A 27,747-nucleotide genomic window follows, 5' to 3' on the forward strand; every position below is an offset into this window, starting at 1 on the left:
TGTAAGGCCTACCGCTTACACTGCAATCCATTTTTGTTGTTTAAAAAGTTATTTCTGGTGGTCAGGGTTCCCTTTGAGTAATCGACCTAGTTAAAGTTACTTGTGTACATACTCTAGAGGCTGACTCGTGATTCTGAAATCTTGTTTCCTTAACAGGCTATTGGATATTACCTTTTTCATTTGCATAATAATCTTGAACTCCAATCTTACTTTCTCGCTTAAAGTCCTCAATCATTTCTTGTAATTTGTTCCAAGTGTTGCTGAACTGGGAAATGTCAGCTGGAATCCGTAGGTTGATGACTGTGAAGAGGCAAAGCTGCATTATAGTACCCCAGCTTCGAGACAACCTTGCTCGAGCGGCGGCCCAGTAAATCAACACTTCTGCACCCGACGCGATATATTAGTGACTGTAGATTTGGCTCGAGATTGCGGGTTCGACCCGTGACCGCAGTGGCCGCTTTTCGACAGGGGCGAAATGTATGTGCTTGTGTATTAGGTTTAGGAGCACGTTAAGGAATTCCAGGGGGTCAAAATTAATCCTGAGTCCCCCACTACGGCATGCCTGATAAACTGACATTGGGTTTGGCCCTGAAGCAGCGTAATTTATTTAAATGTTAACACTTCTGCTACAGCCCAATGCACGTTCTGAGTCAATGGCAGTAGTAAACTTCTCAGGGACTACGAAAAATGTCCACACCAACGCCTCAAGCAAAGATGTCTCGTTTTGTGTTCTATGTACTACGAGGACAAACAGAAAGGGTACACGCAAAGGGAACCTCTCCTCACTACTGTCACACTGCACAAAGAGCTCAGTAATCTAAACTTTCCCTATACACGCCACCTCCCTTTACCGTCTATTACCGCAAACACTCAAAAAGCATCGTTCTAACCGATTTCCGCATTTCGTAGTATCTGCATAATGTTTAACTCAGAACAATACATATGTTCTTGCAGCATTTATTTCCTGCTTACCATAACTGAAATATAGTGACAGTCCAACAGCGATCAATTTCCATTGTCCTACAAGGTGTGCAAGTTCCTATAGTAATCTCCATAACATATAAAACATGTCATCATCAATTATATATGATGAAACAATAGCTTGGTAAGCTAACTAAAATTGCCGAGTATCTGCCAAGGATACATACGCCACCAAATCTTTCAGCAAGTCCTACTCGTCATATTGGTGTAGAAATAGCAGCCTGGCTGCGCAGCTATTTCTTGTTGTTTCGTTGTCGAATAAAAGGCTAGTTCCGGAGTAAATCTTGGCTATTGATGATCAAGAGGGTTGCTGCCGCGCATCTGCAGGCTGAAGGCAGATCCTTACGTTATTGCGCACTTCGTTTGTGATGTTTGGCTGCGTAGCATTTTCGTTGTCGAATCTGTCTCTCTAAGCACTGTTGAATGGTTTCATCCACCCGTTGCCGTACATCAGCAATCTTCAGGTTGGTTGTGTAAAGTTGCTTTAATTCGCGCAGCCCACAACTATTTTTGTTTAAAGCTTAGGACAAGTCAACTCGACCACCTAACAGGCATATGCTGTAATTCAGATTTACTGTCGTGAAAGATTCCTTACCGACGGGTCGTCGTATCACACCGCTTGACGAAAGAAACTGACAGAAGAGGCGTCAGTAGCAGTGAACGTTTATTGATGTTAAGGATGTGAATTTGTTGTTGAATACAATATTGATTCTTGTGGAGACGTAGAAAGAACTTTTTTTTCTCGCAATAAATATGTTCCTATTGGAGTCTTCCACCCGGCGCGTATTTTCACATAAATATAAACTAACGTAATATCCACACCCGCACTTAACATTGCAGCCACAAATCACAGCAGACGTGAGTGCTTTATACGATTCCAGCGTAGCAGGAATCTGATGGCAAGAAACTGCGCATTACCATTTCATGGACACACAATTGAAATATACTTTTTAAACAGATAACTTCCTAAACAAACACTCAAAAAATTCCTTCCACCTAATTACCACTCTTTAACGAGCCTTTATACATCATTTCGCAGCCAGGTAAGTGGCTACTTAGGCAGCGATCCTGTATTGAATGACACAAATAATGTATACATAAAGTTCAAGATATCCATTTTTGATGATGAAGCGAGTGCATATTCCTATGTGACGCTTACTTCGCTTCTCCTGGCTACCTTTGGCGAGGTACTTTCTCTTTATTGTTGGAAGTTGGTGTCTTATTAGACTCGCTGTTGCGCTCTGACGCGCACTATCCATATAAAACATTACATGAAACAGTTGCTACAGCATCCCTGCATATCATTTTTACCTATGCTTTGTCGCTAGCTCGTGATACATCTCTGCATATTGATGTCTCCTTTGCCAAAAGCTTCAGGATCTTCTTTGGCATGTTGCGAGAGCAGCTATTTTCCATGCTACAAAATCCGCAGCGAACATCTGGCTCATGCCCCGACTTAGTTGCAGCCTATATTTCTGCTGTACAATAGACTAGACGTAGCTGCACTCAAAACTTCTTTCTCAGAGTAGAGGGCATTTCCCATTTCCTTATGTGAGGTGAGGGTGTGCGGTGGCATAGGCGGTATTTGTTTCATGGCTATTCGTAGTAGTAATCCGAGCTTAAGTGTGAATTCTCCAAGGCTATGTGCTCCGTGTCAACCTGAAGCTGCCTTTGCTCTGGAAATTTTGAAACGGCATTGACGCCGTTCCGGAGGCCGTACCGTCCACCGTATTCTTTTGCGAGGCCTGCGTACCAAATGTTCTCGGCAGCTACTGAATGCCGGGGCGCCTTAACAGGGAGAATTTTGATGGGAGCCGCGTTGAAGACGGCGTCGGCAGAGTCCATAGGAGCAGTGCCGGGTTCGTTTGTGTTCACAACAGCGCGGAAGCCGTATTTGTCGGCGATGTAGTTCACGTGGCGGAAGATTCCGTTGACAGCGCGATATCCGTACGCGCCCGTCTTGGTGTTTTGCGTGTCGGCCCTTTCGATTCGATACTGCTGGTTGCCCTCGTGATCAGCGATGTTGTAGTCAAACTTGTACGGTCTCGCGGTCTGCAAAGAAATTTGAATTCGATGTCAGGCATTGAAAAGTAAAATAACGAAACTCGGCTTACATGCGCAACGGAGCTGATTTACTTCCACTTTTTTGTTAGAGAGCCGAGTAAACAGATTTCTCTTATTTCTAATTGTAACCGCTATGACCTCAATAGGATATTCCTACTCGTGTGAAAATGCCACTGTGTATAACTGAATGCTGCCGAGGTGAGGACCTTGAGGCTCCAGGATACTTCTCGCGTTGTCCTATAAGAGGCTGAAATCCTTTCCTTACTCTAATGGACCACGAAACCCAAAGTGCAAAATGCTGAGGAATGGCCTTGAAATTCTTCAAATGATTTGCCATTATTGCTCTTCTAGTTGCTAATATCCTAATTTGTCGATGAAATTCCCTGCAGGGAAGGGTTTCCCAAACTATAGACATTTACCATGCGCACAAATTTCAAATTTTAGCCAAACCTGCATGCCACAGTCACGTCGGGCAATCGAAGTGGAAAGCTCAACATTCGCCAAGGAACGGCAAATTCTCAGGCGCAAGCACGCTTGTAAATTGGCTCTTTTTCGTCACATCTTCTGTTTAAAAAAACATATTTGTCCCTATGTGCTTCTTAATTTCATGTCAGTTCTTCAGCCAACAAACTGTCCAAAAATGCCACGGGGGTAACATAGCATATGCCCGTCCGGCCGTAGTCGACACTGAAATGCAGGAGGTGCGTTTGGTCGACAAATATTTGGAAAGCACGCTACATGCTTGGATACCATTTTCACATGACTGTTGTAGGGCAAATCCTCAATACAATAGTGATTCTTTCGCAAAGGATACGCTACTGAAGACCATGTCAGAAAAGTATCCAGCGGGTCTACATTTCATGATCATCCACCTATTATATTGGTGGAAGAAGTAACAAACAATTATGGTTCATATAAACAGGAAATAATCAGGCGTTTTGTAGAAAAAAGCAGTTGTATAGAATTAAAGACAATTAAACCCTGCTAATAGGTCGAACTAGAGGTTCGGAGTTGCATTGTTCTAAACTGAGGCAGTAAGATCGGAAGACATCGGTTATTACTTGTTTTAAGATACCGGAGGTGCTGCCTACCACTCATCTTGTGCATGACAGATGTCCGCAAAAGACTGCAAATGTTCTGAGCAAAAATAGGAGAAAAAAAATATAGCGACTGCATTACTTGACAGTACATACATGCACGTGCAAAAAAGTTTTCCTGGGCAGTTGACGAGACACAAATCTTACACTGTAGGTATAAGATCCACACTATTATGAGCGCCTCACCCTAACACAGCAGTACTGAACAAGCACATTACATCCATGAAGACAGAACGAAACAAAAGAAGCATGGATATAATGTGATTCTAGAGATACATCGATAATGTCACAGTGTTTGTAGATAAAGGTACAATCTGCACGTACGATTAGTAACTTCGCGATCACTTCATTGAAGGGGATATTTCGAATTCTTCGTGAAACTTTTCTAATACACGTGCAACCCTCTGCGGTATCTCTGTATAAACGTTCCCTAATCATGTACTTAAGCTCTTTTGAATGACTTACTTATTGGTCTGATCATGATTATAAAGATGGCTATGGATATAGCTAGGCTATGACTATGATCAGAGCCTGATGAAAAGTATGCACACGAGACTTCCCTAACGACATTCGTCTCTTACTGTCAGTATGAAGCCTCAATCGAAGCCTCCTATAGAAAGTAATAAACCGGAGTTTTTTTAACATTAAGATATTCTAAAAGAATGCATTCGTGGCTAATACAACAAAGCTGCTCATTCACCTGGATTACTCCAAGCGACAGACATTGCTTGCACTAAACGCCAAAATGGACAATTCAATAAAGCTTCACTACTCAATTTTGCTTTAGCAATGATATTGCAATACACAAATACAAACTAATGATCTTGCACAGCACAATAAGAAGGCGCAAATTATGAAACCAGCTCCCGTTTTCAATGAAGCGCTGTCAAAGTTGCGATTAGAATGGGCTGTTCAGCCATGTTCTTGCGAAAACGCTATTTTATACATTGAAGTAAAAAATATATATATTGTAATACGAATGCCATTCGTTGCAAACTTTGGCAACGCATATAACTGGTGTCGCCCTCAGAATTCGTTACAAGTAGCTACGGCGTTCGAAGTCACCAGCTACAATTTGTAAAATGCGATATGTGCAATAAAGTAATGATTTTGAGGGTTAAATATCCAAACTTCTTTATACCTTTGAAGCATTGATTTTGCGCTGGAGTACAATATTGTCCGTTGCGGAAGGTGATCTAGCTCAAGAACTAGATTCGTTCAGTGTGCCATGCGAATTTTTTTGAAATTATGCTAGTGATAAAGAAAGGCAGACCGTAAAACTTCTTCGCGGGCACCAAAAATCAGAAAGTTCCAGTTTTTTCTTCGGTAACAGAACTGCTGATGGCATGACGCGGGGGATTGCCAATGAGGGTTATTTACTGGCAAAACTTACAAGTAAGCGTGCTGTCTTATTTAAAAGAAATCATGTAGTGTAATGCCGAGGAAAGCTTAGTTCTCACATGATGCAAGACAGCCCCCAGGTTACTCGAGATAGACTGCAACACCCGATTAAGTACGTCATAGAAAACATGCGGCGCTATCGGAACACTTTATTTAATTAGATTAGCATAGCTTTTAATAAATCCTTTTTTGAACAACGTAGGAGAGCTCACAGCGCTGCGTGTTCGTGTCAGAAAGCTCATGAAAGGCTAACGCACATATCCTATTACACGAGAATACGCCTTACCTTTGCTGAACTCCGACCAGGCGAAAGAGGCAACTGAGGTACATCATAATATTCATAGTCAGGAAGTGGCAGATGACGCAGGCCATAGGCACCGAAGAATCCAGTTACCAATGCCATGATAGTAACCTGCGTTAACACAATCACTTGCAAAACAATCGTTCCATCAAAGGCAGTGATTGCTGTTGTTTTCTGAAGCATACACTTCTTTACGCCTTTGCCTCTTTTAGAGGTTGGTAGCAACCGATCAAGGTTCGTGACACAGCGAGCAAGAGCACATGATACAAATTCGTTTTTAAGGCAAATATTGCCTGATATATTGGAAGCAGAAAACATTAATTTATATACGATTACATTTTCGCGCATTGACTACAGATATTTATCTCGCTTCCGCTAATCTACCCATATGAGCCAATTGATTTAATTGGCTTAGCCAGGCATGCTTCGTTGTTAGCCGACGTGTGTGCTTTGCGTATGAGATGTATTATTTAGAATCCATCTGGCTTGCGAATGCACGAGTGCAAGTCTGTCTGGTTGATTGCACATAGATATCTTATTATGTCTTATATGTTACGTCACATTTATTCCTGTACATAAACCACCTGGCTTGCTATAACTAAAACCAGTTGAAACTCTGCGCTTGTGTCTGTCATAGCCCAGTTCTCGTTCCAAGTGATGCGTAAACAACATTGATCATGGCACCATTAACTGGCATGCTTTCTGCAGAGCATGCTCAGGGCGCCCACGACGGAGCACAAGTGACCCGTGCTTACCATGGCATGTGCAAAGCGCACAATTTAATTGTTTCAATATGTTACAGCGAAATGCGGAACAGCTTCAGAACTACAGCACTGCGCCATCTTTATCCGTTCGTAAAGGCATAATTTGTTTTTACATATTTCGAAGGCTCGAATTTCCAGGTTCGTTCTTAATGACCTCTACGTTCATGTTCTTATGTAGGAAGTTTTACTATAGATTCGAAATCCTCACATTGGCGGAATGGGCCCACAGGATTGCGCGCCTGGGATTTTCACTAACGCAGCTCAACATTGATAAGCTCAGCACTTAGAGGGTTGGGCATGCCATAAAGTTTGGCTTCTTACAAGGATGTACGAATTGTATGATTGCATGGCATAAAATTTACGAGGGCGTTCCACGTATGGCAGGAGTAGTCCTAAGGTATGCGCTAATCTGTTCACAAAGTCAAAGATGTTGTGTAATATTACCATTCGCGTTTGTGACACCTTCAGCCATTAGAACTTATGGGGCGCAATCGCTCTGCCATTTTCCTTAACGGAGTTATTGCTTCCACATAGGAACTGATCTGTTGCATGTGATAAACAAGGCATGGTGATCGCGCAACTCTACTCGCTTTGTCTTCCCATATTTGTTAGTTGAAAAGGCTATATTATTTAAACAATTGATTGATATAGCAATGGTCCTATTTATTTACTTGCAAAACACGTTTCATAAGCGGTACATTGGAAAATAGGTGCACTGTGCTTTTCTACCTGGTTCACTTCCCCAGTATCTCGACTATAGGGGACGAGAGCTACCATGCGTGCCAATTCACTGTTTTCTTAGACCCTGTGCTGACTAAGGTAAATATTACCACAATCCGGTATGAGTCTAAAATAAAACGAAACATTGTAATAATTAGTATTTTATGAAAGTTGCGCTAGTAGGATTTGAGATCTTTTACATAAGCGAATACGTTTGCTCTCCGCGTACATGTATCTTGGAAGGCGTTAAATTGCGTGGTCATTAGGAAAACCCATCAAGCGGGTATAACGTTCGTAAGAACAACATCTGTGCAAAAGGCAAGGTGACAATTGCATTTAGCTGCGCATAGTGGCACTGTGCTTCCTCTTCATATGCATCTTATTGCTATTTCAGTCTTGCAGTCTTTCTTGCGGTTGAGATAAACCATGTGCGCGAGTTACATCTTAGATTTCTGAACGTGGATGCAGGTATATAGATTAAGACAATGTCCTTGAGAACCTTAATGAAATGTTTTACTTCGTAAGCTGTTATGGGCGCATTCCAATAGGTCGAACCGTGTCCTCTGCTCGGTAGCCAGCTATTCAACCAATGCGTAACACGAATGCTTGCTAGTTTCGGCAGAGATATGCCCGGTACACGCGTTCTAGTTGGCGAGATGTCACGCCATTAGAGATGCGCAGCGCATAATGGCGATCCGTGCAAACTTTGCTTTGCAGCTGCATAATATTGTACCAGGTGGCACACTATAGAGCCATCTGTATTGGGCCACTTCTCACGCCTTGTGAAATTCACGCAGCTTAACGTTGATACGCAAAAAAGTTTGCATTGCAGTTGCATTCTATTCTACCATGTGCCAGAACATGTAGCAGTTGCATCGTATCGTGCCACGTGTCAAGGGATCTGATATATGCGCCATGTAATCTCGATACCTGTGTTTACTCTTTAGTAACCGTTATGACGCCTCCTCGCAAGGTACGAACCACTGCTGAAGAAGGGAATAGTACAGATACGCGCGTGGTTTCTACTAGGCAACGTAAGGATAAACAGAACGCTAAGCAAAAACCAGCCGAAGGAGTAGCTCGCCTTCGACGCAGGGTGTACATTTCATGTCATTGTCATAAAAACAGCGCAAAGTGACTTCACCACGAACACCCTCTAGTGTACCCTGCCGAAAAAGGAGCTCCTATACAGTCGCTCCTCCAGCTTACGCTGTGACTGTGCCGTATGGGCTGCGCATGGCCTGCGAGTATCTACAGTTCAGCTCTTAGGCGCCCATTTCTAAGTTGAGCGTCGGCGTCTTTCGGCGTCACCTCGCGACCGCGTTTGTGCGTGTTCATGTGTTCGTCCTCATCTTCCACCACAGCTGGCTCCGATACCGGTCATCATACCAGCGGTCCTGTACTGCCCCTCCATCTGCGAAGGTGCTGGCGGCGCTAGCCCACTACGAGTCGGTGCGGCGATTTTGGTCTCAAATTCTTTGCCTTAATATATTACGAAATGAAAGCACGCACCGAGCTTTGCTCAAATTCGCACTCGGGAATATAATGTTGGATACTTTCTTTAGCCACGAGTACATCAAATATGTTTGCAATGTTCGGTTGGAAAATAATTAGCAATAATTAGCTTGCTCCGATTTTTTGTGAATAGCTTATACGGCACTGGAGGTGGCCGAAACAGCGATTACTACAATTTCATTACGTCAGCCAGGATATTGTACACATATGCGATTGGATAACAAAATTCATAACTGTGTTGCCTCGCCCGTCATTTTCATGCCTTCGCTCTAACTAGTAACTGTAATATCGTTTCACCTGGCTCAAGTAAGGTGACAGCCCCTGTTAAACCTCCATTATTTCTTTTATACTCTAGCCCTAATGATAAGACAACAGGTGCAACAGAATAAACACCTACAGTTTTATTTTTGATTGAATGAACTTACCCAAGATAGCGATAGCTTGGAAAGAATGGAGACCTGCACCGGATAGATAACAGGCGCACGTTAATGACAATGAACTTTGTCTTGGTGAGAGGACATGTTCATAAGAGTTCCAGCACGTTTTCTGTGTACGGTCAATGCATGTGTGCATTAAAAGCAGTACAGTGAAAATGATTTCTTTTCATGGTAAGTCCAATTCAGAAGAACAAATTGAACGATGATTTTGATGTAGAAAGTGAGATACATCACTTTCGATTTCAAAATGCCAATAAGCAATTGATTGCTTCTACATTTGCGGTATTGCTGTACCACCTTCGCACTCTCCCAAAGGGAAAGTTCAACACTAGACCCAATTCAAGCATAAAAATTTTAATTTGAAAAGGTATTTTGCAGTTCGCTACATTACATACATTTTTGGAGCCGTTCGGCTATATCAGGTACACTTCCACCGACGCGGCGATAAAGTACGCAGTTAAATGCTTAAAGCTACTGTTTGTCGTATATATAATTGCATTGCCAAGAAGCGTTCACACGCACATACCTTCAGAAGCATCTTTCAGCCGCTGTGCCTTAATGGTGTTTTGAGAATATGTCCTCGTGTCCCAGGAGCTTGGCACTGCGCAAATGATATCAGACAACTGCCGGTAAGCGGAAGTTTCGCTCATTCTTATAGAGGAGAGGGAACTGCGGGCGACATCAATGTGGCCCGACGAGCTGAGTGGACGCGCGCTCTTCACGCCCTTGATGTCTGATTCACCGCAAGCCCGTGTCACTGCGTGACGACCGCACCGTTTACGCCATTCTCTTCCAGGTTAATCACGTAACGGGCTCTGTCCCCTGCTCGTGACAGTCCTTCATGCCATGTGTGCGACTATGTTTTATTCACCCGTCTGCATAGTAAATTCATAAAGAACTTGGATTCTCCGCATTCTTGTAGATGCAGTTGCTTTTACTGAGTCGTGGAGTTCTCAATTACTAAAGCTGTCATAGGAAACGGTTTAGCAAACTTTGAAGGGGTCTGAAAGACAAAGAAAATGTTTTAATATTATGCGAATGACCGCCGTAAATAACCTCACAGTAGCTTACTTTATTACAACTTTATTTATATTTATATTTATATTCTTATTGCCTTTCGCCCCAATGTGATACACCATGCCTGCATGATGTAAAGTTGGCTAAGTAGGATCACTGTGATAAAATTTCAGCAACAGATGTGACCTTGCCCTCTCACGCGTCCGTTCACCGCGTGCAGAAATGGACGTATGCGCAGAGCTGCAGCTGTAGTGGAAATGTAGAATCCTCCACCTTTGGTGTGAGTCAAACCCACGACATTTGGTGTTATTTAAGGCAAAGGCTAAAACACAATTGCTTATGATAGAGTTAATTATGACACTCGAACCCACAGCATTTGGCTGGAGTCGAACCCATGATCTTTGGTGTTAATGACGGCGAAGGTAATTAAGGCAAAGTTTATTAGGGTAGAGTAAAGTGTTCGAACCCTCCAATTTTGGTGGGAGTCGAGCTCACGACCTTCGGTATTAATAAGGCGAAATTTATTAAGCCACAGTTAATTAGGATAGAGTTAATTATGGCACTCGAACCAACCACATTTGCTGGGAGTCGAACCCACCACCTTTCGTGTAAATTGAGGCGAATTAATATAGGAATTCAAGGTAGAGTTTATTAATACTCTCGAACCGACGTCCTTTTCTCTGAGTAGGATTCTCCTCCCCCTTGGAGAGAGTAGAACCCACTACCTATGGTGTTAATTAGGACGAACGTAATTAAGGCACACTTAATTAAGATATAGTTAATTGTGGCACTCGAAGCCACGACCTTTGGTATTATATAGGTCGACGTTATAGGAGGCAAAATTAATTAAGGCACTCGAACTTGCAGCCTTCAGCGGCATACCAACCCTCAAATTGCGCTCGCATCGCACCCACGACCTTGGGTTGTGGCATGTCTAAACGTTACGCCGTGGTTGCAATGCTTTCGCATTCATTAATAAGAGTATAAATAAGTGCCCCTTGAATTTTCTAAGGTCAGGGTGTGCTCGCTGCTGTCCGATGAAATAGTCGGCGCTTTTTCTCCCAAGGGAAGTGGACTCGTTTTGGTCGCCTTCCCACGGCGGGCATTTGGCGGTTGGAGACAGACTGTAAGCGCTAGGGTGTGTTTGCACTGGACTTTTAGACTACGGTTATGTCAAATTCCTCCAGTCTAAGGCTCCACTTTGTCAGGCTCACTGAAAGGTCCTTCGAATTCGCCAGTCAAGTCAATGCGCGATGGTCGCTAATGATCTTAAAGCGCCTACCGTACAGGCAAGTTGGAAATTTTGCGGTAATCCAAATCATGGCGAGGCATTTTTTTTTGTCAAAACATAATTGGCTTCCGCTTTCGATAGTGAGTGGCTCGCATAACTATGACCCTTTCAGGCCTGTCTTTCCTTTAAACCCACCCAGCACGAGGCCTACGCTACTTGCGTAGGTGTAGATTATGTATGGGTATTTTTGTTGAAGTTTTCGTTAAGTTTTTCGACAGCTTAGGCTTCCCGCCCTTTTCACTTGAACTCAGCATCCAATTTCGTGGTATGGGTTAATGGTTCGCAATGCCAGAAAGTCATTGACAAAGCGCCTATATTAGGCACACAGATCAAGGAATCTGCGTAATCATTTCTTGTTGGTTGACTGACAGATACTGCGATGGTACTTGTCTTCTGCAGATCATGACGGACTTCATATTTGTCGAAGTCATGGCGCTAGAACTGAAGCTCATCGTAGTCGAAGCCATTCTTTTCTGCCTTTAGAGTGATCCCTGGTGACTTGATGGCCTCTAGTACTGGACCACGGCACCTAAGCTGATCTGAATTCCTGGCGAAGGCGACCACGTCATTCAAGGAGAGGGTCCAGGTCTGCCACTTCAACCCTGCTAACACGATGCCTATAACGTGCTGGAGCGTTGCACGCCCATAGCAAAGCCCGAATTGCATGACCTTCAACTCGCAAAGGCCGTCCAGCGTCATGAACGTGATCTTCTGACAATCACAGTTGTCGATTTCTATTCGCCAGCAGCCAGGCTTCAGATCCATTGAAGGGAAGTAATTGGGGTTGCAGAGCCGGTCGAATGCGCCATTTCTCCGTGGGAAGAGATGTGCATCCTTTTTTGTGATTTTGTTCAGCTAACAATCATCTACGCAAAAACGCAAGGCTTCGTCATTTTTCTTTACCATGACAACCGGAGACGCCCAATGGCTTTTCGAAAACGGGGCGATTTCGTGCCGTTGTGCTTCATTGACTTGTTAGTTTATGAGTTCTCCGTCTCGCGCCTAAACTCGGTACGGGCTCTGACGAAGTGACCGAGCTTATTCATCAGAAATTACGCGGTTATTATGCGTATTCTTTCTTTCATGTTCATGTAATATATGTTGAATCCTCGATGACGTTAAAAAGCAGTCTTTTTATCGTTGTTGAATACATTTGAGCTCTTCTTCCTCATTCATGGGGAATCTGAGATTTACATTGCTACGGTGCATTTGGACAGGACCATGCAGGCTGGAAGGAGACGAAGGGGAAGTGGTAGACTATCTACTGGAGCTGTGCCCTTTGTACCAGCCTGCGCGTTTGCCACTAACCTTTTCCTATATAAATAGTTATACATACGTGTGTGCGTCGGGCTTCCTGTTCGTTACATTCGGTGGAGTTGCGAGGTAACGACTAAAGACGGAGTTGCGCAGTGGCCGCCGCTTCGGTTCTTCACCGATTTCGCAGTAGGTGGTGCCTGGTTCGGCAACGCCTTTGTCCACTTTCATACCCACGCACCTGCGTGATCTGGGGACCTCCTGCGGCAACGATGGCACCAACGGCGATGACAGGCTGGAGACTTATGAGCTGGTGAGGAGCCACAACAAATGGGATCCCACACTGATGCTGGCGAACATAACTTATTACTTGGCAGGTACAGCGCCAGTACGGTTGCAAAACCACGAAGCAGAACTCCGTGACTCGGAGTCCTGCACGGAGAAGCTGCGAGATCTCTCAGGACACCGTTGAGTAGTAAGGTCATCCCCATGAATGAGTTGGCGTCACCAGTACAAATGTCTACCGAGGGTTACATCCCCGTTTTCTAGATGTGCTGGCACTGTGCCGCAAGGCCGACGCTAATATGCCCGAGTCTCACAAAGTTGGGCACGTGTTAAAACGTACCGTCAATGACGCCTTCAATCTGTTTTTTCGGTGAATGACCTTATCACAGAGTGCAAGCGTTTCGAGCAGGTGAAAAGCCGTCGTTTGTACCAGCCATTCACATGGTTTCTCAATACGGCTGCAACATCGTCTTGTGAAGACCGACAGGACTCTCCTGCGCCGCAGCAGCAGCAGCTGCCTTCAGAGAAGCTGACAAATATTGTGCGCCGTGGGCTGGGAGCCATGTGTCTTGCGGCTCTGTACCCACCTGTCGACGATACTTGCACTCCTACGGTTCCCTTGTTCAGGCTATTGAGCGCCAAGAGCATGCCAATGTCGGCTTTCAGTCGGTTTGCACCGTCGTCAGTTCCCGGACGACCCAAGTTATTGGGTCCCTCCAAGTTCTCGCAAGATGGCAGAGAGGCGAAGACCGCATTACCAACCTATTTGCTTCAGTTGTCACCATGTTCGTCATGTCGCCGATACTGGCGCAACCACTGATCCTCGGTGCTGTTCGCGAACAGTCCTCGTCCAGACGGCAGTTCTTGCCATTTCCAGGCGCAAGCCGAGCCGAACCTACACGCCATGGACGGCACGACCGCATGACGCCGTCGATCACAGTCGCCGAGCAGCCCCCAGTCAAATTTGCCGCATTGACATCGCCCGTCGTCCAGGTTCCATCAGTCCCGTCACCTATCGCCGCCTTTGCAGCCTGGGCGCGTTCCTCTTGAAAACTAGTAGATGCAGCTCCCGGTGGTGACGCTGCATTGTGGACGTCTCCGCGAAAGCGTCGCACCCTGCCGACCAGACGCAACATAGGGGATCTTGAAGTTTACGGTGGACATGTTCTAGCCCTTGTTCATACTGAAGCCCATATCTCGGTAATGAGCGGCCATCTTGGTTGCCGCCTGAAGAAAGTCATTACACCTGCCGCATCTCATGGTATACGGGTCGCTGTTGGTGCAACACCCATTATCGTTGGTATATGTACTGTGTGAATACCTACTGGTGGTTTCAACACTTCCGTTTTACTTGCTCTTCTTGAGCAGTGTTCCCATGACTTGATCTTCAGCCTCGGCTGTTTATTGGACCATTCCGCACTGATCTGCTGGCCTCCTGCAACGCGAGCTCTCTAATCCCTGCTGTCCTTCAATATCAGCTGAGCCTAGTTTGTGTTCTGTAGACTTCATACGGTTGCCGCCTCCAGCACCCATATATATCCTTTGATGTGCTTTCCATATGTTCCTAACGACGACTGTGTGCTGGCTCCTAGTATGAATGTTCGGCTACGCACAGTTGCCGTTATTTATACCATTGTGACTATTGTCGACTACCGCTTATTCCTTCCTACTTTAAACTTTGTTTCATGTGCACAAGTTATCCTGGAAGCCATGTCGCTCGGCACCGCTTCTCCGATCCACGATACGGCCATCTCTGTATTGGGTGTTGCGTCCTGGTCTGCAGCCATCTGCTGTCCGATCAGTTCCGCATCGTCCGATTCCGGCATATTTTCAAAGATGATTGCTCCTGACCTGCTTCCCGGTCAGCTGCGGAGCTACGTCGCATCCTCGTGCCCTATCGCAATGTTTTTGATGATCACCCACTGGGATAGACTTCCCTTTCAACCCATAAGATTGACACCTGTGATGCGAGTGCTATCTGCCGACGTCCTCAGCGCGTGTCTCACGCAGACCGCCACGTTATCCAAGCTGCGGTAGACAAGTTGCTAAACAAAACTGTAATTGAGCCCTCTTCGAGTCCTTGAGTATCGCCTGTTGTCTTGGTCAAGAAGGATGGCCGCGGGCAAGATTGTGTTGACTGACCTCAAGTGAGGAATATCACCAAAAAAGATATGCACACTCTCCCGCGGATTGTTGACATTCTCGACTGCCTTCACGAATACAAATACTTTTCTTCAATCGACCTCCAATCCAGTTATGGGCAGATTGCGGCTGATGAACTCGATCGTGAGAAGACCACTTTCTTTACACCGGAAGGCCTTTACCATTGTGAGGTTATGCCTTTCGGACTTTGTAATACCCAAGGAACTTTCAAAAAATGCTGGACTCTCTATTCGGGGCTATAAGTGGCCCACCTGGCTGTGTCATCTGGACGATGTCATCGTGTTTTCTCCTGCGTTTGACAGCTAGCTCAGTCATGTGCCTGCTATTCTTCAATTCTTTAGGAAGGCTGGCCTGCAACTTAACTCTTCTAATGGTCATCCTGCACCCTGCTCAGCAAAAAACGTGCGCAGCTTCATCGGCCTATGCTGCTATTTTCGTGTGTTTGTTGAAAATTTTGTGAAGAACGCGCGGTTATTGACCGGCCTTCACAACAGGGACACTGCGTTCTTTTGGGACCGCGAACAAGCCGACGCTTTGAACACCCTCATCCGCTTGCTGTCAACGCCTGCGATATTAGGCCACATTGATCCATCGGCACCAACTCAAGTTCACACAGAGGGCAGTGTCCACGGCATATGTGCATTCCTCACCAAACAGCAAAATGAAGACGAGCGCGTGACTGCTTGCGCCAATCGCCTGCTGTGCCCTTCATAGCGCAAAATTTCTATCACCGAGTTCGAGTGCCTCGCTATGGTGTGGGCAGTAGGTAAATTCCGCCCCTACCTGTTTGGCTGGCCGTTTATCTATCTTCACGAACTACCATGCCATGTGCTGGCTTTCATGAAAGACCCGCCTGGCCGCGTTGGTCACTGGGCACTCAAACTCCAGGAATATACTTTCGTTGTGATGAACAAGCCTGGCCGCTTACACCTCGACGCCGACTGCATGTCTTGTCACCCCGTGGATCCTCCTGACAATGGTAAAATAATTTCTGCCTGATGAAACGGCCCTTGTGGCCGTTCCTGACTTTCCCGACATAGTTACTGAGCAGCTAAAGGACGACTCTTTACGGTCCGCAATCGAGCGCTTGACCCAATAATAATTTAATAATATTTGGGGTTTTACGTGGAAAAACCACTTTCTGATTATGAGGCACGCCGTAGTGGAGGACTCCGGAAATTTTGACCACCTGGGGTTCTTTAACGTGCACCTAAATCTAATCACACGGGTGTTTTCGCATTTCGCCCCCATCGAAATGCGGCCGCCGTGGCCGGGATGCGCTTGTCTTCTAGCCAATCAGATCGCTTAATCAAAATGTTTGTGCTCCATGGCGACATTCTTTGTCGACGCAATATCGGCTCTCATGGACCAGATTTACCACTAGTTGTCCCCCTTCACGTCCGTTCTAGTGTTCGTGCTGAGCTTCACGACGCATCGAGTGCCGATCACCTTGACACGATCTGCACTTGCGGCAAAGTGCGTTGTCGCTTCTGGCCATGCCTGTACCGCTCTGTGGGGCGTTTGGTTGCCACTTGTGACCTCTGAAAACGTCGAAAGAGGCCATGTACGCAACCTGCTGGCCACCTTCATCCAATCGATCTTCCCAAAAAGCATTTCTTCCGTGTCGGCATGGACCTTCTTGGCCCCTTCCCCACACCGAAAAATGCAAGCAAATGGGGAGAGACATTGAAGAAGACTATGCGATCCGCTATGCTAGTACACGTGGCCTGCCAACCAGCTTCTGTACTGCAGATGTAGCAAACTTTTACTTCGGGATGTGATTCTTCATCATGGCGTGCCAAGGCAGTTACTGACAGATCGTGGCCGCTATTTCCTGTCCCAAGTTGTCAAAGACATGCTTGGTTTCCGTTCTACCGAATAAATCAAATCAAAGATGTTTATATTGCAGGGATAATACAAGATTTGCCTGCGGGAGGCAAAGGCTAAAGCTGAGAAAGACTGACGAGGTCTTGGCCCACTAAAATACGCAAGCCATGGGTTACGAATGAGTGCCTCAAAATGATGGGCGAGAAAAATTCATTATATGCTAAATACGTAAAAAAAGGCCATTATTCATCTTGCAGCATTCAAGAAATGCTGCAATTGTGTAACTAAACTTTTGAAAAATACAAAACGTGCATACTTTGAACGTCGTTGAAGGAAAAAACACCTTGAACATCGGTTTAATCAAGTAAACGGTCGAAGCGAAACAGTCTGGCGTGAACTTAACAAGCTTTTAAAATGAGACCTTGAAGATGAGTTGGAAGTTTCTGTGAGTGGCAAGTCGTTAGGGGTCGAGAAGCTAGCAAACAGCTTTAATGACTACTTTACTTTTAAAACAAACAGCAATTCAGTTATCGGGTGTTCTACACAATAACATTCAGCCATTTCTGAGCCAATGCCTCCGGAAGAGGTTTTCCTAGCTAAAACAGCAAAGCGCGTGATATTGATGGGCTGCAAATAACACCCATTAAATTTGTGCTCGATTTTCTCTCACCTGTCCTCACTCACATATTCAATACTGCTTCATCCACTGGGGATTCTCCCGAAGCCAATGCAACATCCCAAAGTTGCTGTATTGTCTAAATCTAGGAACAAACATGATTTTTCAAATCACAGACCAGTTTCAGTATTACCTGCAAGTCCAAAAGAATTAGAAAAAAGTATCTCTCAACGAGTTACATCATTTTACGAGAAACATTCTATCATATCCAAGCAGCGGTTTGGTTTTCGTAAAGGAATGTCGACAGAGCTTACTTTACTCTCACAAAAGGAATTCATTCTTAATGGTTTGGAAGATAAAAAGGTAGCAATAGAAGTTTTTATTCACTATTCCAAAGCGTTCGACCATATTACCTTTTAATTTTATTTGGTAAAGTACGACATTATTGGTTTTGTGGCCCTCGATTAGCACTTATAAAGTTATATTTAGACGCAGAAAGCAGTGCGTCTCAATTAAATCCCACCAATGAACTCTTCAAAAAATGTTGCAAGGAGTTCCGCAAGGCAGCGTTCTTCGGACAACATTGTTCAACATCTGCATAAATAACATCGTTCATAGAAGCAAAAAAAAAACGCTTCATAATGTATGCCGACGACAGCAGTTTTTTTTTCCTGTCAACTAGCCTGGCTCACCTTTCGAAATAGAGTAAAATTAACCCATTGAAAATAAGTAGTTCGAAAATAAAAGCTTTTCTGTTTGCTCCACCACAGAAAAAAATGATAGGGACAAATTGTTAAAGCTTGGTGCGAAGAGGGTAAAGTTTGTAAAAACAGTAAAGACTCTAGGAGTACTTTTTCATGAGCATTTATTGTGGGACGATCACGTCGCCCGAGTTTCAGCGTGGTTGGCCAGGGTTTGTGGCATACTATGCAATGTTAGGCATGTTTTACCCCCTAAAATTAAACTTTTTATCTACAACAGCCTTCTTGCTCCTCATCTAAATTATTGCATTCTCGTATGGGGAACCACTTCCCAATCAAATCTTCACAAACTACTAGTCGTGCATAAAAACGCCGTTCGCAATATTGCGAATGCCTCTTAGGATGCTAATACAGCTGCAATATTTCGCTCCCTTATGTGATTCCCGTACAACACTCGTACGAAACAAGCCTTGTTTTAAGTGCAAAAACAGTCTTCTAGACAACAACACAGCTTTCTTAGATTTACGCAAATTAACTTTCCCCGCACAAGTGCCGTACAATATGAGGCAAAAGTATGCTTAGCTATTGCCATTTTCAAGAAAAAATTATGGAATAACTAGGTTAGAATAGCGCGTGCCGAAGTTACTAAATGCCTTAGAAAATGTTGATATAACCCTAACTGATAATTCTAAGCGAATGTTGACCGCACAAGTTTCAGAATATGGTGCATTTGCGTGGAACCGGTGACACAAACGGTTGAGCAATTTGATTAAAATGATTTATATAACGGTATTTTGCATATATTTCTCGATGAATATCCTTTGCACGAAAGCATGTTACTGTACTAAATTATACCCTTATGAGTGGCTGTATGAGTTACGATGGCAAGTTTCTGAAATCTGAATGTTGTAACAATGGTTAAAGAACAATGTTTCAAGAAAATGCTATAAATGTACTTATGTCTTTCTTGTATTGGTGAATATCCGCATACTTCTTTTTTTCTCGCTCTCATTGACAAACTAACAGGAGGTTTTCTGGTATGCATGTGTGTATGTGTATATCCACTCATAATGTATGTATGAATATGTGCCTGTTGCTAAGAAAAGGGGCAATGACTTAGTAAAGCTGCTGTTCTTGCAGCTTTTTGTTCGTGCCCTAGCGTTCTTTTTCTGCTGTAAAAATAATGCTGAAATGAAATGAAATGATCAAGACAGTCTGCAGCAGTTGACACGACTCAACATACACTTCATCATGTACAATGCATCTGCCTCTCTACATCGGATCACATACGTATTTGTTTATACATATGTATTCAACACGCTCTGCAATACATTATACATTTAAAAAAGATACATTGAAGTGGAATTAAATTTTCCGAGATTACCAGCAACAAAAGTAATTTGACAGTTATGACAGTTTGACAACAAACGTAATTTGACAGTTATGGGCCGAATGTGAGGTTAGTAGGAAGAAGGAATGACTGATAATTGCGTTTGAATTTCTTGGCTTGTAATATAAGGCCAGTATTCGATTCATGGAGGCTTAATAATTGCACTACTTTATATTCAAAGGCCTGTTTTCCACAGTTCGTGCGTATTTTTTTTTCAGCATAGAGCTTCTGAACTCATATTTAGTGAATACAGTGCTTGGGAAGGCATCCTGTAATTTGTGTTTATGTATGTGTTGCATCAACTTTAGATTATATTTTTTTTTGCGGATACGATTGTATGCTTAAGAAAAAGTGGTTCAGTGGCTTTGTCTTTGGCATGACTTCATATTTTTATAGGGTACGAAGCACGCGCTTTTGCAGGATTATCAACCTATCATAATTAGTTGTTCCCCACACTAGCATTCTGTATAATAGTTTCGAATAAAATAATGTATAGTAAAGTCATTGAGTTAACCACAAAGGGAGAAGGGAAGCGATTCTACTGAGACATCCTACAGAGCGAGCTAGATCAGTTAAGAGATGAATACAAGCTCGCAACCGCATATCACCCAGAAACAAAGGACTGTCCCGAATGACTAAATTGCACCGTTACAGAGATGCCTAGGTATGTTTCAGCAGACTATCGTGAGTGGGACAGCACATTGCGCTATACGACTTTTGCATACAATTCATCACGTCAGCATACGACTGGTTTTTCGCCTTTCTACCTCTTGTTTGGTCACCATCCAACTCTGCACTATGACACCCTGCTACTTTCGGTGTCGCGACACACCTCGTAATACGCTCATGACGCCGTTGGTTGGGCTCGTATGGCTTGCCCGATTGCCTGTGATCGCCTTACAGTGGCTCAGGCGTCACAAAAGTCTCGCTAGGACAGCCGCCACCACAATCTTGACTCTAGGAAGTCTCATTCTTCTGTAAACTCCCATTCGCCACGCCGGCATGCCTGAAACATTGCTGTTACGCAAAACCTGGCCTACCGGGTATTACGATGATTAAGTGATATAAGCTACGAAATCGCCCCTGTTGAAGACACACTATCGTTTTCCCAGCTGCGAACTGATGTCGTTCACGTGTCCCGCTTAAAGCCATAATGTTCATATAGTTCGCTATCATTCTAACACGCGCTGGGACGGCGCTCCAGCTCCAGGGGGTTATGTTACGGTACATTTGGACAGGACGAGACGCTCAAACGGGAGGCGAAGAGAAAGTGGTAGACTGCCTACTGGCACTGTGACCTTTGTACGAGTCTACGCGTTTAACACTAACTCTTTCCTATGTAAATAGTAATAGAATCATTTGTGCGCTGGTTTTCCTGTTCGTAACAAAATGGAAGACTGGTTACCGAACTGTGACCGCCGAGGTCACAGTTCATATATAATGTGGGATCGGTGCGGTCCCTCAGTCCACGCCAGCAGGCCCCCAGTCTTGGCCGACCGCGTCGACGAGCACGCAGCTGAGCCTCGAACCACCGCTCGCCCTCACGAGTCACTTTGTCCTCCACTTCTTCAAATGTTGGATCCGATGCCGGAGTTCCCATAATAAGATGTCCAGTTTAATGGTAGCCACAATACGCAACTATACATTGCCGATCCAAGGCACTGTTCACGGTTGCTCTTGCATTATTTTAGCAGTGGAGCTGTTTGTGCCTTCAGTTCCGCCGTGGAGCGTCACCAGAAAACTCAGTCGAGCTGTGCGCCGCCTCATATTGCATAGCAACCACCTTCGAGAGCACTGAGCCGCGAAATCTCCTCGCACCCCTCGCGCGAAGAGCGAAGTCGTGACGTCACAGTTGAGTAAAAGCTCAGAACAGCAGCGCGACGACACACCTCACGCCTCCTCAACTCCGTGCATGCAAACGTGCTGCTGCCATCGCAACACCCAATAAAGTCTGGACGCCCGAAGAAGAAGCGGCTTGCCAGCAAGAGTGTTGTACTGCCGGGCGAGAAGCGATGCATTGCAGCCGAGCCGATGTGGAACACCACACCGAAGCTGCAGCTGAGAAGAGGCGACGCCGAGTCCAGCAACCCGAGTTTCAGTCCAGGTAACGCGAGATTCGGTGTCTGAAAACTCGACGTCGCCAAGAAAGCGAACACAGCCTGCGGCTGCTCGATAGCTTCCAATGTCAAGCCCACCGAGACAACTCCTTAGCAAAATCTAGCATAATCTTGAAAAACGTACGAACAACGTAGGCAAGCCACGTGAAAGCTAGGTGAGCACAAGCTCCGCTGTTGACTCCAGCCTTGCACCACTTGTGCAAGCTGCCTGGGGCACATTTTGAAATTAGTTTTTGAATCAGTTTCTAACAAGCACTGGTGCTGTACATAACTGACACCATCATGCACGCGGCTTCTTCATTTCATTTCATTTATTTTTCCCTTAAAGGCCCGAAGGCATTACATAAGGGGGGAGCAAAATCAAAGTCAAAGAGAAAAAAAAATTTTTTTTGACAAAAGAGAACAATAACAAAAAAGAGTATGTAACAGTAAAATGTTCTTGTCACGCGTATACAATGCAAAGTAAAATTCACGGGATTGACACACGAGAAAAAAAAGAAAAAAATATAGATATATATATATATGAAACACTCAATGAATACACGAGAAAAATACAGTGAAAAAGGAATCACAAGGGAAAGAAGTAAAAATAGAAAATAATCAGCTGTTCAGAGTGCCGAATTGAATATGACAGGAACCTTTTGCCCTCATGAAAAATGGTCATTTAGTTTATCCCGGAATGTTTTGCGGTTAGTGCATGATGCGATGGTATTTGGCAGGCCATTCCATAGTGCTATCGCGTCCGGAAAAAATGATGACTTTAAAGCTAAGGTGCGACAGTTGATGCGTGCGATGCTATGGTCATGGCTTAGGCGGCTAGACGTCCTGTGCGGGGGTTGCAGCTTTTCGTGTCTCGTGCGTGGGAGATAGTAGAAATGATGAAGAAGACAGAGGCGAGATATAATGCGGCGTGACTCGAGTGATGGGATGGCCAGGGAGTGTTTCAGCGCGGTAATACTGGTTTTTCTTGAATAGCATGATGATATAAATCGGACGGCGCGATTCTGCACGGCTTCAAGGCCAGCGGCGAGGTACGCTTGTGATGGGTGCCAAATGGATGAGGCATATTCAAGTTTTGGGCGAATGAATGTTAGATATGCTAGTTTTTTTATGTCGGGGGATGCGGCCTTCAAGTTACGGCGCAGGTATCCGAGTGTGCGAGAGGCTGTAGCGCAGATGTTTTGAACGTGAGTTACCCATGATAGCGATGGTGTTAGATGGAGGCCAAGATATCTGTAGGATAATGCGGAATCAATGGAAAATGAGCCAATACTGTATTGGTGCAGATTCACGGTGTGTTTTCTGGTGAAGGACATGGATTTGCATTTGTTAATGTTTAAGGAGAGGAGGGATTTATCGCACCAAGAGGAGACAGTGTCAAGATCGGACTGAAGAAGAGATGAATCGCTGGTTGCCCTAATCACTCTGTATATGACGCAATCATCGGCAAAAAGCCGTAATTCGGATTTTATATTGCAAGGGAGGTCATTAATGTAAATTAGGAATAGTAGTGGTGACAGGCCGGCGCCCTGAGGGACTCCCGATGTTACATTGGAAAGGGGAGAGTGGCTATCATTTGTAGAAGTGAACTGCTTGCGACCTGAAAGAAAATTTTCGATCCAACGGATTAGGTTGACGGGTATTCCTAGTGATGAAAGTTTTTGTAGTAAATGATTGTGTGGGACCCGATCAAATGCTTTGGAGTAATCGAGGAATATAGCATCTATTTGGAGATTGGCATCCATGGATTCGAGCAAATCGTGTATGAACTCTGCAAGCTGGGTTTCACATGAAAGGTGTTTCCTAAAACCATGCTGGTGCGAATAAAAAAAGTTGTTAGATTCAAGATGCGTCATTAGGTTTGTGGATATAATGTGTTCGAGTAATTTTGATGGCACACTGGTTAGGGAAATAGGACGGTAATTAGAGGCTAATTTGCGGTCACCGGATTTGAAAACTGGGATGATTTGGGCAATTTTCCAATCATCCGGAACTTAATAATACTAATAACGAAATAACTTAATAATAACTTAATAACGAAAGCATGCCGCCAGCAAAATGACGCCTTCTGTTATGCGACTCCTTATTTCAACAGCATTCCGTACACAGTAGGCTGCCAAACTGAATAAATTCGAACACACAAAACGCACGCTAAGCACGCTCCGCATAGTCTCGGAATCATGGGCTGGTTAACAAACCATCTTAAGCGTCCTCTCGCCTTACGTCTTATTGAACATACCATGGTTCTGGCAGTGCTTGCGATTTTCAAAGCTCTTACAGATAGCGGCAAGTGGTAAAATAACATTCAGTTATCGGGACGACTGGCTTTTTCGATTTACATCGAGAGACAACGCGCTTGCCTAGTGCGTTGTCAATCGCATCTGCTAAGCGCCGCGACGACCTCTTGGCGATGGTATGTCATATACCCAGTATGTGCACCTATGTTAGAATTCACTTACCGTGGAGGATTTGTTGCTATATTCAACGAATGACGAACGACAGTCATGTTTTCGTGGCGACGCGAGATTTCTGACACACGATCTCCCTTGGATGGCCTTAATTGCTGCTCGCTGGACGAATCACCTTTGCCGGTGCTGTGCTGTTCCGCGATGTTAGGCGCGTGCGCGGTGGAGCAACAGTGGCTGCCTGTTCTCTTAGAAGCAAAACGGTGTTTTCTTTGCTCAGCGTGCGTGAGTGATACATCGGCATATTCGGGGCCAGCCTCGTACTGTTGGAGCAGAAGATTACGCGACGTTTTGTTCTCTTTTGCCGCAAGGCTAAAACGGCCATTCTAGTCTCTCTCAGAAGGGCAGAGTGAAAAGCACATTTCACTCTCTTTTTGATGATGGAGTGAACAATGCCTTTCACTCCACTCGACATTTTTCGAGAGTAAAACAACGCATTGAAGAGTAAATCGGCCGTTTCACTCCCGCGATACCCTCCCTAGTATTTAGAGTGTGTAATAAGTGGTAATCTGGTGTAGGTGCCGATCCCCTCTCCTGGTTTTTCGATAGGGTTGGGTGAATGGTCATCAAGGGTCCGGAGGGAAAGACCTCGGGCATGCGGATTACCGCGCTCGTTCCCGCAGACACACTCGTGACCAGGTACCCGCGTTATTGTCACTGAGTGGGGAAGAGAAACGATCTTTTGCTGAATGTGTATGACCCTCTCAGCTGCTACGCCTTGAAGGAAGTAACGGTATGCACTTTGAGAATCGATGAATATTTCTGTAATGATGTAATCCGCAGCCGCATGCACCACTGCTAGGGCCAATGCGACCACGTCAACCACGTCGGTGCGCGCTGTTTTAATTGAGGCAGAGGTGTTAATGGGCCCAGCCTCCGTCATGGTAGCAGCCATGACCGTTCGATCGAGCGGACCGACCGCGGTGCTGACATAAAGGACGTCTTCGCGGTTTGTATAGCGTCGGGCGTACTAATCAGCCCGCGCCATGCGTCGGCTCGGGCAGCGCTGCGAATTCATGTTTTGTTGCAACGGTTTGAGTTGCATGTTAGCCGCGAGTCTTGCAGGCATGGATAACCGTGGCTCTTCTATCAGGACCGTGCCGTTTGGCTCACACCTCAGAGCCCAGTGGGTGTTTGTGGGAGGCGCAGAAGTTGATTACTTCTCTGTGCTCTATGATTTCCTGGAAGGTATTATCGAGACCAGTCTGTAGGATGCGGTGTGAGCTAGTGCGCACCATCAGCCTCATAGCGGTCTTAACCGCCCGCCTGATTAGACTATTAGCCTGATCCATTTGTTTTTGAGTGACGTGGTAAGGGGAGGCTGGGGCGTAGCCAAGGGGCGGGGGGGGGAAACTTACGGGGTTTCAGCTTCCCCCCACCCCGAAATTTTTTCGTGCTGTGATGCGCGGCCCACCGAAAAACCCCCGCTGTCGGAAATCATTCTGGACTTTGTCTAGAATGTATTTTTCACGCTCGAAAAGACATTTCGGCGCGAAGATTGTGAACTCGGGCTGGATTTCGTGGCAACGCCCATGCACCTGGAGTCACATAACGCAAAGATTCTTATCCGAGCACAAAGTTTAGAGGGTGCTTTGATGGCGAGCGGGCTCCTCGCAGCATATCCCTGAGGCTGCGGTATTTACGGAACGCATGGAATTTAATTCCGTAACTTCATGGGCGTAAAGATCACAAACTATTGATGTGAAAACTGCATTGGCATTTGCGAAGTTTCATTTTCATTTTCAATTCGAGATTTTTGTGATTTTAGTGTTCTTGTAAACATTTGACGCCAAAGCTGCATTGACTTTTCTAAAGTCGTACATCGGACCACACAACGAGACAAGCCAAATCAACAGACTATCAGACAAGTTGACAAAGCACGCAGCGAGGTCCGATGAGACGAAGCATTGTGATGGCTCATTTTTGCCATCATGTCACAGAAAAGAATACCAACATTTTCTTTTTACCTGCGCCAAAGCGTCCACGTCAAGACGCTAAAGCCAGCAAAGGTAACTGCGTTCTGAGTTATTTTCTCTACTTTGACTTGTATTCGCGAGGACACATTGAGCCTCTTCAATTTTCTTGTTCTCGCTACCCGCGGTATGCCAGAACCAGCCAGAAATCATGCGTTTATCACGCGTTGGCCTGACAACGGTGCGGCGCACTTTGATGCGCGTTAGTTTTTCTCTGGCCGAGTGGACTTTGGCCGCTTTGAGCTTGACAGTTCGTACAAAGGATCCCTATAAAATCGCACACACAAAGGGGCCTGTAAGCAGTGCTGGGCGCCAGCCAGACCGGCAACCCCTCGAGACAACCGCAAAATATTGGGAATTCACCCTTAGTTTTGATGAGGCATGGTGGTCGAGCATCCTTTTTTCACGGGGTGCTACATGCCAACCGTAGCAGCATATAGCATGACCTGGTTGAGAGCCTGTGTTGTGGCCACCTTTGTGTACGTAGATTACCATCGCGTCGGGTGAGGCCAAGTTGTTTTGGAAACGCGCAATCGCCAGTGTTTTTATTGTCATAATGTTCAGGAAATAATTCCCGGTGTTACGATGTGGTTCGGGGAGCGGGCTTAATTCTGTGAGTCAGATTGCAGGGTGTCAAACCTGAAGCCGGCCCGAACACAGGAACAGAACCCGAACTTTAGCCCAGAACCGGAACCGAACCCGTATTTTTTCCGTGAATTTCGAACGGAACCTAAACCAGAATGAATTGAAGGAACCATTCCGAACTGATTCCGAGAATAGACATTTCGATAAGAGCAGTCTGGTAAAAAGAGAAATTTGGTTGCTCGAAACATTGTTGAGAAAAACGGGAGAGGCTGCAAAGAGATATTGCGGCAGCATCGGCCATCCACGCTGTGCACATTCCGATAGAACCATGGTAAGTCGTAAAAAACAAGTTGATTTTTATCAAGTCATTGGCCTTCTATGGTCACCGTTTGTCACAAGAAATCGGCGTGCATATGAAAAAGCCTACGCGGCTCGAGCAAACACGCTGGCATGCGCCGCAGATGCCTACACAACGATGGACAGAAATCGACTCGTGGCCCGCGGAGTGTGTGCAGCCTTTTAAACCATGTTAAATGCGTGCATCAACACATTTCCTCGCAGGCAGTGGCGCCGCGTCGAAGAGAACCGAATGGAATGGTGTTGAACTTGTTTACGCGCCTCACCAATAGCGACGCGCGCCCCTGCGGGAGAGTGAGACGCTGTTGCACAGTGGATACTATGTGTATCTGCGCCAGCGCTTCGCATCAAATGATCAGCACACGTGGCGCCCCGTATAAAAGAAGGACGATTAGCGCTGTCGACCTGCCCGTGCCGAAATCCCAA

General features: G+C 45.3%; 1 protein-coding gene across 1 annotated transcript; it reads right to left on the reverse strand.

Moving 5' to 3' along the window:
- Window positions 1-1,651: 1,651 nt before the first annotated feature.
- Window positions 1,652-9,895, reverse strand: LOC135912177 (adult-specific rigid cuticular protein 15.7-like). The gene is made up of 4 exons (XM_065444561.1): window positions 9,807-9,895; window positions 9,269-9,301; window positions 5,830-5,955; window positions 1,652-3,033 (listed from the first exon to the last, which is right to left on the reverse strand). Exons 1-4 carry the CDS (start codon window positions 9,816-9,818, stop codon window positions 2,578-2,580), a joined length of 627 nt encoding a protein of 208 aa, XP_065300633.1. The 5' UTR covers window positions 9,819-9,895; the 3' UTR covers window positions 1,652-2,577.
- Window positions 9,896-27,747: the final 17,852 nt, after the last annotated feature.

This window comes from Dermacentor albipictus, chromosome 1 (genome assembly GCF_038994185.2).
Source record: "Dermacentor albipictus isolate Rhodes 1998 colony chromosome 1, USDA_Dalb.pri_finalv2, whole genome shotgun sequence".
Taxonomy (NCBI): Eukaryota; Metazoa; Arthropoda; class Arachnida; order Ixodida; family Ixodidae; genus Dermacentor; species Dermacentor albipictus.

Coding starts and splice junctions, on each gene's coding strand:
- LOC135912177 (XM_065444561.1), bottom strand. Junction 5,956..9,268: donor CCAAGCTATCGCTATCTTGG/GTAAGTTCATTC, acceptor GTGTTAACGCAG/GTTACTATCATGGCATTGGT. Junction 3,034..5,829: donor CTGGTCGGAGTTCAGCAAAG/GTAAGGCGTATT, acceptor ATTTCTTTGCAG/ACCGCGAGACCGTACAAGTT.